The sequence below is a fragment of the Heloderma suspectum genome, chromosome 4 (genome assembly GCF_057233095.1).
Source record: "Heloderma suspectum isolate Gila_16-S chromosome 4, 16-S_ref, whole genome shotgun sequence".
NCBI classification, from domain to species: domain Eukaryota; kingdom Metazoa; phylum Chordata; class Lepidosauria; order Squamata; family Helodermatidae; genus Heloderma; species Heloderma suspectum.
Window position 1 is genome coordinate 166,747,863 of NC_139461.1, and position 10,481 is coordinate 166,758,343.

The 10,481-nt window shown below is 45.7% G+C and overlaps 1 protein-coding gene across 1 annotated transcript in view; it reads right to left on the bottom strand.

Moving 5' to 3' along the window:
• LOC146347697 (P-selectin-like) overlaps nucleotides 1–8,156 on the bottom strand; it is a 50,664-nt gene extending 42,508 nt beyond the window's left edge. The window contains exons 1-4 of the mRNA XM_084851149.1: nucleotides 8,063–8,156; nucleotides 4,482–4,554; nucleotides 3,403–3,792; nucleotides 866–973 (exon numbers count right to left, since the gene is read on the bottom strand). Coding sequence (XP_084707275.1) covers nucleotides 866–973; nucleotides 3,403–3,792; nucleotides 4,482–4,554; nucleotides 8,063–8,065 — 574 coding nt within the window. The 5' untranslated portion in view covers nucleotides 8,066–8,156. The remainder of the gene's footprint in view (nucleotides 1–865; nucleotides 974–3,402; nucleotides 3,793–4,481; nucleotides 4,555–8,062) is intronic.
• Between the last annotated feature and the right edge of the window lie 2,325 nt (nucleotides 8,157–10,481).

Below are 10,481 nucleotides of genomic sequence, written 5' to 3' on the forward strand. Positions count from 1 at the left end.
GACTAGGCTAGAATCTGATGTCCAGTTGTATAGGTGGAGGAACATGCTATTTTGTATGGAGGAACATTCAGCCATGTGAGCTCACCCTGCAGTCTGAAATACTGCAGTCGCAATAAAAAGAGCCAAGGGCTGGAAAGACGTGCTCCTCAGTCATGGAGGGGAGCAATTGCTCTTGCTTTGCCACACATCTTTCATGGAAAAATAACTGGGAGGTTGTTCACAGCCAATCCCCCAGAGAAAGATACAGAGCAGAAATAGATGTGGAGCTCACATCATGCAGTGCTTGAGAGACCAAGGGCCAGAGCAGATGCAATGTTTGTCACGTAGTTTGCCCTTGCCACGTTGATTTTTAAAGGAGAAATCGCCTGTGTGTGGAGAGCTGATTTGCAGTGCCGGCTCCAGGTTTTGTAGGGCCCCTGAGCAAGACACCCTCTGTGGGCCCCTCCCTCAGTGAGCCAACTTTCCGACTGCCACTGTCAGCAGGTGCTCCTCATCCTCATCAGTGCTGCCACTTGTTTGCTGGGCAGGCAGAGATCCAGGGAGCAAGGAGGCATCTCCTCCTGCACCTTCTCACCACCACCATTGTCTGGGCCAGAGGTGGGTGAATAAGCAGGTTGCAATCATGAAGAGAAGGAGTAACTCCAGGGGGCTCCTGCCAGTGGACTCCTGTTGGGGTGTGAGCACTTGGCAGGTGCCCAGCCTTGCCTGCTGTTGATGCTGGCCCTGCTGATTTGGATCAGGACCATGGCATGTGGGGAGAAGAGCTTGAAGCCTTTGTCCCATTGCATTCAGAACTGGGATGCCCTCCCCCACACCTGCTCTTCACAATAGGAGGAAAACTCCCACTGGCACCAACTGGACTCACCATATTCACACTCAGGCCCAAAGAAGCCAGGGTAACATTGGCAGGTGTAGTTCCCAATGGTCTCGACACATTCGCTGCGCTCATTGCAGGAGAAAGGCTGACAGGAAGCTGCACAGAAAATAGAATTGGATTAGAACGCCACAAATTTAAACCTGCTCAGGACTCTTTCAAAAACTGCCATTGGCAGGATGTCTTTGGAGAAGCCAGGACAGTGAAACTGGTCAACAGTCTATTTCAGTTTGTAGTATAAATGTAGGAATCCTAGGGCCAGTTTCCACAGTGCTCATTCCAGGCTTGATCATTCCTTACAAGAAACTCACTAATGCTGCCATATCAACTCGTCAAAATGTCCCCCTAACTTCTTATTTATTTATTTATTTATTTATTCCTATACCACCCCATAGCCAAAGGTCTCTGGGTGGTTTACAGACATCCAGAGAGCAATGACTTACCTCATTGGCCCTTACCTCCCTAGCCTAGCTCCTTTCTGGCTCTGGAGAAAAATGCCTGAAGTGATGCAGCATGGGGGACACAAGCCTGGGAAGTGTTCAGTTCCCCTTCACCCACATGTCCCTTTTTCTGTAAAAATGTACCCACAGCCCCACTTTATATATGGACAGGATAGGCACATGAAGAACAAATGTGAGTTAATCAACCAGTAGCACAGCTTTCTCCTCACAAAAAGCTTCTGATGTCATAGACACATAGAATCATAGAATAGTAGGGTTGGAAGGGGCCTATAAGACCAATGACTCCAACCCCCTGCTCAACGCAGGAATCCATTTGACAGAGGTTGGCCACAAAGCATTTATTGTGCACTCGGGATTGGCCACTCATGGAGGTTTGCAGGTCCATTGCACAACATCGTCAACTCCCAGGACGTCTCCCATGGTTTTTCCCAGTTATTTCGCCTTTAAAAAGATTGGAGATAAGCTGGAATATTAAAAAGAAACCACAATTTCCACAGTGTTTGGTGCTGGCATACTGCAGTAATTCCACCAGTAGATGACATCGTTCCACTGAAAAAATATAGAAAGCCCCAACAAGGCTGCTGAGAAAGGGTGTTTTCAATTCCACTTCACGTTCGTCATCTAAAAGAGCCAATCCTAATTGTGCCACAGAAATGGAAACAAAACGCTCTGGTAGGGCTGCAGGATTTTCCCTTAACATAGAGACACCGGTTGTATACAAATGTATCCCAAAACCAAAAGCCACTGTTTTTTCCCTGGCAGAACCACCTGGTTCTCCCTCTGCCCTACCTCACCTTCATAATGAAATCAACAGATGATCAAATGCTGGTTTAATTACCTGTTTTGCCCCTTCCCCCATACATGCAACCCCCCTTTTTTCCTTTTCCTTTTAAAAAGATGTTTAAAGCACCACCTGTACATTAACACAATTTAAAATTCATTTCGGACCTTCTTTTTTTTTTAAGGTGAAAAATTGCTCTGTTGGAGGAGGTTGATTTGTGATGTTACAGGCACCAGCCAATCAGCAATCTGCACAGCCAGCTTCTTCTGCAGACTACCAGAGCTGGTTTCCCCTGAATTAAAATCTGGGGGAAGTGACTCACCTGCACAGAGAGTGCACATCCAGAGCGGCCAGACTGCTCAAGTATTATTATTTTTTGTATATACTCTGAGTTCAGGTATTCCAAGATTTTCATACTTAATGTAGGGCCTTTACAGATAGTGGTTTTGAGGCAGAGGTGGAGCATTGCAGTTTTTCAGTCACATAATTAAACCTAGCTGCTGTGGGATTGTAACTCTCGCCTCACCAAATGCAGCTGTCTCATGCAATAACATGTGGTTGCGCTGGTGTCACAAGCACCTATTGGATGGTGTGTGTGTATGACCTGGTTCACACATAACAACAGCCCATTGGTTAAACAACCATGGGTTGTTGTGCATGAGTGGGAGAGAGCAGGCAGGCATGCTGCCTTCCACACGCACGCCACTTCCACTTTTACTCCGCAACCCACAATTGGCTCCTTAGTAGATTGTTAAGCACGACGTTCAAACCTGAACTGGTGGGTTGTTTAGGGGCTAAACAACCCAGTGGTTAACCCATGGTTTGTTGTTTGGTTAATCGCTGGGTTGTTTAAGGGTTGGGATTCAGACATCATGTTTAGCTACCTATGAAGGAGCTGCTTGTAAGTTGCTGAGTAAAAGCAGAAGTGGTGCTCATCTCCCACTCATCCCTGACAGCCCTTGGTTTGTTTAACAAGTATCCATTTTATTGTGCATTTCAAGTTATTGCCCCTCCTCCGCCTGCACCTTCAGTTCTTCTGTGACTTTTAAAAATACCAGCCCTCCTTTGTACTGTTTATTTCTGTGTACTGAAAAGCAGAAATACTCTACATCACAGGACTCAGAATAAGCCTTGCTTGCTTAGTTTCTGGGTGTCAGGCTGCTGTTAAAGGCACAGAAAGCAAGGCCAATAAAAAGGGTCAGTGTACTTCTGAGTAAATATTATAGGACTGCACTGTTAGTATTCAGAAGCTATGACAAAAGGCACAAAAGGGAATATTTCATTACCTTTGTAGCACAGTGCCCTTTTTAGCTTAGTACAGCGTTCATCATTCCACTTTCCAGCTTCCCGGGGCCTCTTAATGTAAATCTCAACACAGTCCTGGTTGAACCGTCTGTTGTTAGGCTCCCGAAAAGCCCAGTTCTCTGCCTCCTTTGTCAGGGGCTTGTTGGTTCCCACCCAAGTCCAAGTGCTGTTAATCTTCCGGATCCCAATCCAGTAGTACGACTGATGGAAAGGTAATAAACCATTGAGATGGGCAATTTCTTCTTTGTTTTGGATTGCCACCAGGTCAGTATACCAGGTCTGGCAATATCTCCTCGCCTCTTCCCAGTTCAACTCTGACTGATCCCCATAATGGTATGTCCAGGCACCCACACCCACAGGAGGGAAGAGTCCTGTCAGAGCAACAAGGAGCATTAGAAAAGCAAGCAACAGGCCAGGATGAATACAACTGTATCAGAATGACTGCAAGTGCTAAGTAACTTCCATTTCATTTCATTTACTTACTTATTTATTTATTTATTTATTTATCGGTGGCATTTATAGAGCGCTGAAGATAATAAAATCTCTCAGTGGTTCACAACATTAAAATACAATACTAAAAACACAACATTAAAAACACTTCCAGCTACAGTAAAAAAAATCTAGAAGCAGTAAAAGGGAGCAGCACAATTTACTCTGGAGAAAGATTGCCAGGTATCCATGTTCACAAGCATTATTTTATGAAATCCCTGACTGTCATCAGGTAAACCATAGGCCAAATGGCTAAACTCAAGATGGCTAAACTCACAACACAACCTTGTTTTTTAAAAGATTGTTTTCTATGAGCAAAACGTTACAATTTTAGCCATGCCAGGAAATTGACCCTAGTGATAAGTGCTGAAATTCTTGTTTTGATGGGATCGCCAATGAAACATCCTGGTTTGCATCTAGAATGGTATTAACAGTAGAACCAGGGCAGCATCAAACACATTTCTGCTTACACAACTCCCCGCCACCACCATATTGCTTCATATCCTTCCATACCAACTTCAATGTAAAACTAAAATTACATGTTTTTCCAGTAAGTTTAGCAAATACTTACCCCAGCTAATGATAGCAAAAAACAATATGCTGTCATCTGTCCATCTATAACACAGTCTTCCACCAGCCACACCCTTTGGGTCAAAAATAAGAATTTGCTATTAAGTCATAACCTCTGGATCCAAGTAACGTGAGTATTATTTAAGCGGCGAGTTCAAACGCTTGCTTACTTGCCTGTTTTTAGGTACAATCTGGCCAATGCTGCACTGTTAAGGGCCAAATTAGACATGATGATATTCACACAATTCGTAATTCTATGTAGTGCCGGCTCCAGGGTTTTTTGGCCCTTGGGCAAATCGCCCTCAATGGACCCCCCTCCCTCAGTGAGTCGACCTTCTCACTCCCATCGCCATAAGCTGCTCTTCCTCCTCATCCTCTTCCTCATCATTGCCACCCCTTGCTTGCTTGACAAGCAGAGAGCCAGGGAGCCGGGAGGCCATGGCATCTGCTCGTCCTGCTCACCCCCACCCCCACCCAGAGTGAGAAGCAGGTGAACAAGCAGGTTGCAGTGGGGAACAGGAGGAGCACGCCCACTATGCCTGCCTGTAGCGCCAGCTGTCATTCTATTAATATTTCTTTTTAAAGTAAATCCCAGGGGTGTGTGTGGGGAGGCGAGGGTAGCAAGACCCGGATGGGAACCTTCATGGGGCAAAGGATGGTCCCAATCTGGATTGTGAGGTAGGCTACTTACTAAAAAATAAATAAAAAAAATAACGCTAATTGTGTGAATAATGTCTGTCTAGTTAGTTCCGTTAATTTAAATGGATTAGGGAACAATCCTATCTGGATCGACAGTCACCTCGGAGCCCAGGGGAGACCACCTATCCAGTGCAGGGCGGGAGGAGTGGTGAGAAGCAGATTTCCTCCTTGCTCACCCCGCCCTTCTTTCGCGGCTACACAGCTGATTTCAGCTGTCTGGCCGCGGGACCTCAGAGCGTGGGAAGCAGCAGCCAAACAAACCAGCATTTCCAACCTCCCTGCCCCAGCCCGTTTTTGCCGCTCTGCGCTGCTCTTACAAGCGCGGAGTGCGGGGCCGCTCTGCGCTGCCTACAAGGCAGCACGGGAGGGGGTGGGGGTTGGTCCTCCAGGAACCTACCTATCCTATGGCTGTCTAGGAACCTATGTCTAAGGGCCATAAGATTGAGCCCTTAGTTAAGCATGTGCTTAACTCTTTCCCACTGTAATTAAGAGTGCCCAGCAGAGCATAACTTTGTCTGAATTGTGTTTGCTTGCTTGTTTGTCTGTTTAGATAGTGCTATCAATGCACAAAGTGTTTTACAGAGTAAAATAAGCAAAAAGAATAGGTCCCTGCTCTGAGGAGTTTGCAGTCTATGGTCACCATCGGACCAAAGTCAGGCACTTTTAAGAAATCTGTCCAAATGATTTCACTGAGAGATATTTGACTGTCTGCTTAATTTAGCCGTTAAGAACAATGTGGTTTAAAAGTGCTTAAATTGGGCTGCATTTTGTCCTAAATGATTAACAATAATATCTATAATTATGTTACTATATAAAGCAGTGTACAGGCTCTGCTTCTTCCAAGGAGAGAGAACCACAGTCATATACATATAGTATAGCATGGATGCTAATATGGTACAGTAAATAGCAAATTAGACTTAGACCAGAGTTAAGCTTGGTTCCAAATCCTATTCATCCATTAAGCTTATGTCAGTATTTCTCATTCTAACCTGCCTCGCAGGGTGGTTGTTGTGAGAATAAACATTAGATTACCTCATGCATGCTGTCCTTGGAGTTCCTTCTCAAATGTGATAAATATGCCCATAATTATTGGCATTCATATTATATTTAATATTTATGGAACACCAAGAATGCTTTAGGCATTGTACAAAAACAGAAGTGACAGAGTGCTTGTGCTGCAAAGGTGGAATTTAGAGTGGTGGGATATGAAAGGGGATTGGTAAGCACTGTAGGAGAGAAATGGTGGGGAAGTACAGATAGACTCCTGAGACTCTAGGTGTGGAACTGGGAGGTAAGGGGTGAAGCCTGGTGATACCTGGAAGGGACAGAGGATGGCATTTGGCGGTCAGGGGAAGAGCATGGGAACTAATACAAATGATCTCATCAAGCAAAACAGAAAATGCTGTCCCCACCTCCTGAGATTTTACTCCTTTTTCTGGACACCTTGGAAAAGAGGCTGAAAGCCCTGAAGCCCCAGGACAACCTTGAGCACTGACAAACCTAGGTACAGGAGAAGAGGCGTACTGAGGAAGGGTGTCGACCAGAGTTTACCAGATCCTTGAGTGCTGCTTTCCAGGTATCATTCATTCTTTGAGCCTCTTGGGGGCACATCTGCTAGTTTAATAGCCATCCCCTCTCCCTTCCCCAGGGATTGTAGTACTGAAAGATGGGTTTCTAGCCAAGAATTTGCAGCCACCTCAAGAAACAAACATTCCCATGATGGTTAATGTGATTTAAAACAGATACAATATTGTAGGGCAGGTATCCCCTGAGGCCCAGGTACAAAGGACAGAGCACTCACAACCCTGTGTATACAAACTTGTACACAAAGAGTGGCAATATTTCAAATGGCTCCCCCATGCTGTCAAAAGCATCTTCATGCTATAGTTGGCCTTTCCTCGTAGAAGTTTGGGGTTGAGTAGTGGGAGAAGCTGAACACCTTCCTATACTTCAGCAGATGTGAGAAGAAATTGGAAGGGGGGTTGTACTGAGCTGAAGCAGAGACCTGCATCAATAATACAAGAAATCAAAGCTTCCAGGTTCCCAGAGAAACTCATGCTACCTCATCTACAATGGTCCATAAATGTAGGGAGAGATTTAAACATCTACTCCAGTTAGTTTTCTATAAGACTAGGCATTGTTTACTTATTAAATTAATGGCATCTATACAACTTGGCTACCATGTGGGCCACAATCCTATGGGAAGCATACTAGCATCTATTTCGATGGGATTTGTGCAGGAAAGCTTCCCACTGGTTTATGCCTCCAAATTATTTATTAAACACATGCTAATGATTTTTTTATTTAGATACTGCTTGGAGCTCAAGTAACATACTAAAATATAATCAAAACTAGGCATTGCGTATACTTTTCCAACACAATTTAATTGTTATTAATTAAATCTCAGTACGGCTTTGTTTTCCTTCTGACATAACATTTTCCAGTTTGGTTGGATCATTCCCACTGGGTTACCCATGTAAACATACAGATCATATACCCATTCTGTTTCCCCACAAACTGTATACCACAGGGGCACAATCCAGCAAAAATTCAGCTAAGTCCTATTGAAATCCATGGGATTCCAGTTAGGTATGACTAAGTCCCATTCTGAGCTGTTCCCCTTCCCATGTTTATATTCACTACTGCACACACTTACCCATTCTATAAGAGGGTATCACTAGGCAATACTACAATGGTGATGCCTTTCTCCATCAAGGTCATGGACACCTGTGGAGAAGCCATTCTCCGAAATGCTGCTGTGTTCCATTGGTATGTCAAGGGTACAGTGATCTGCAGAGTGAGCTCACAGCAAATCCAATGCTCCCTCATTCCTCAGACTTAGCCATTTCAATTTGCCACATGTCCAGGAAGAATGACACTTACCATGTTTCACGCAGATCCCTCTGCTTTCTCCTTTCCACAGTTCCCCTTCTGTGGATACTGGAGAGGCATCAGCATTAACACCTCCTTACTCAGTGCAGGCTTCTCGTGCCAGCACTTCCTCTAAAGTGCATTGCATCCTTTTCCTATTGCCTCCTTCTCCATACCGCCCTGTCACAGCTACACACAGTTAACTCCTTGGCAGCTATTGTCTGGGCACGTCTTTCTCAGATGTTAGGTAAACTCAACTCAGTTCTCAAATACTTTAAGGTCATGGTACCAATAGTAGTAATACTAACAGGAGGAAGAGCAGTAGTAAGAGACTGGAAGTAGTAAGGGCATCCATTTCATGTGGAGAGCTGGAGCACCCACCTATAAGTAAATATACTTGCTAGTAGAGTGGCCACCAAATTCCATCAAAAGTCAGATTCAGGGTGAAATCCATGTGTTGAAATGGGGTGTGCAGAGATGTACATTCCTGTGTTTGTTCAGTCAATTTTCGCTTCTCCCTCTTGTGCTGCAGTCTGTTTTTTCTACCATGTTAATACTGATCCCAGATGCTGCTTCACACATGTGCTGAGTTCAGAGTCACCCCACATCATGTGTTTTGAAGTCTAAACCATGCCATGTATAAAAATATTAGAAATAAAAAGAAAATAGAAGGCCAAGGTCACAAAATACTGTGTGACCTTTTGAGTTTCCCAGATCTCTTCATCAGGCAAGATGGTAAACACAGCAAAAATTGGGTGGGGGAGGGGAAAGAGGCCCATGTTCAAGACATGGACCTGTTTTGCATGTAGTGAGAAGCTGCCATGGGTGAATTTTCCTGCAGTGCTTCTTGTTGTGGCAGCAGCCATTTTGAATATTCAGGGAGCTGCGTAGCTTCTTGTTACATATGAACCTAGCGAAGGTGGCTTGATGGGATAGTTGACAAACCACCCACAACCCTAAAACAGCCCATGGGTTCTGGGTGGCTTGTCAACCACCCCAACAACCCACCTTTGTTGGGTTCGCATGTAACAAGAAGCTACGGTGCACCCCTGCTGCACCCCGAATATTCAAAACGTTGGCCACCACTGCAACACAAAGCTTTGCAGGGAAATTCACCTACAGTAGCTTCTCGTTACATGCAAACCAGGCTATGGAGTCTGGATTTGATTACATTCTTAGGACGGAAAATGAGAGCAGTCTGTAGACATTCCAACAGGACTCTGTCAGGTATGGAGATGCTTTCAGGTTGCACCTGGGACCCTCCCATGGCTTGCTGGGAAGAACAGAGCTCCAGGCACTGTTGAATGAAACGGATTATCTAGACCCATTTCAATCGGGCTTCAGGCCTGGTTTTGGAACGGAAACTGCCTTGGTTGCCCTGTGGGATGACCTCTGCCAGGAGAGGGACAGGGGGAGTGCGACCCTGTTGATTCTCCTGGACCTCTCAGCGGCTTTCGATACCATCGATCATGGTATCCTTCTGGATAGGTTGTCTGGATTAGGAGTTGGAGGCACTGCACTACAGTGGTTCCGCTCCTACTTGGATGGCCGATTCCAGAAGGTGGTGCTGGGGGATTATTGCTCTGTGCCATGGCAATTGTGCCATGGGGTTCCACAGGGCTCTATTTTATCCCCCACGCTGTTTAACATCTACATGAAACCACTGGGGGAGGTTATCCGGAGGTGTGGGCTGAGGTGCCATCAATATGCAGATGACACCCAGCTCTATCTCTCTTTCTCATCAAAACCAGGTGAGGCAGTGGCTGTTCTGAATCAGTGCCTGGGCACGGTAATGGACTGGATGAGGGCCAATAAACTGAAACTCAATCCAGATAAGACGGAGGTACTGTTAGTGGGTGGTTCGTCTGCCCGGCTAGGTGATATTCAACCTGTTCTGGAGGGGGTTGCACTCCCCCTAAAGGTTCAGGTTCGTAGTTTGGGGGTGCTCTTGGATCCAGAACTGTCACTTGAGGCACAGGTGAACTCAGTGGCACGGAGCACTTTTTATCAGCTGAGGCTAGTATACCAACTACGCCCTTATCTAGACAGAGATAGCCTAGCTACAGTTATCCATGCTCTGATAACTTCTCGTCTGGATTACTGCAATGCGTTATACGTGGGGTTGCCTTTGAAAACGGTCCGGAAACTTCAGCTGGTCCAAAATAGGGCAGCAAGATTGTTAACAGGGACTGGCCTGCGAGCTCATATTACGCCAGTACTTTTCCAGCTGCACTGGCTGCCAGTCCATTTCCGGGCCCGATTCAAAGTGCTGGTGTTAGCATTCAAAGCCCTTAACGGCTTGGGGCCAGGTTACCTGAAGGATCGCCTCCTCCCATATGTGCCTGCCCAGACCTTAAGATCATCGTCAGCGGCCCTTCTCCGTGAGCCCCTGCCAAAGGAAGTGAGGCGGGTGGCTACTAGGAGGAGGGCT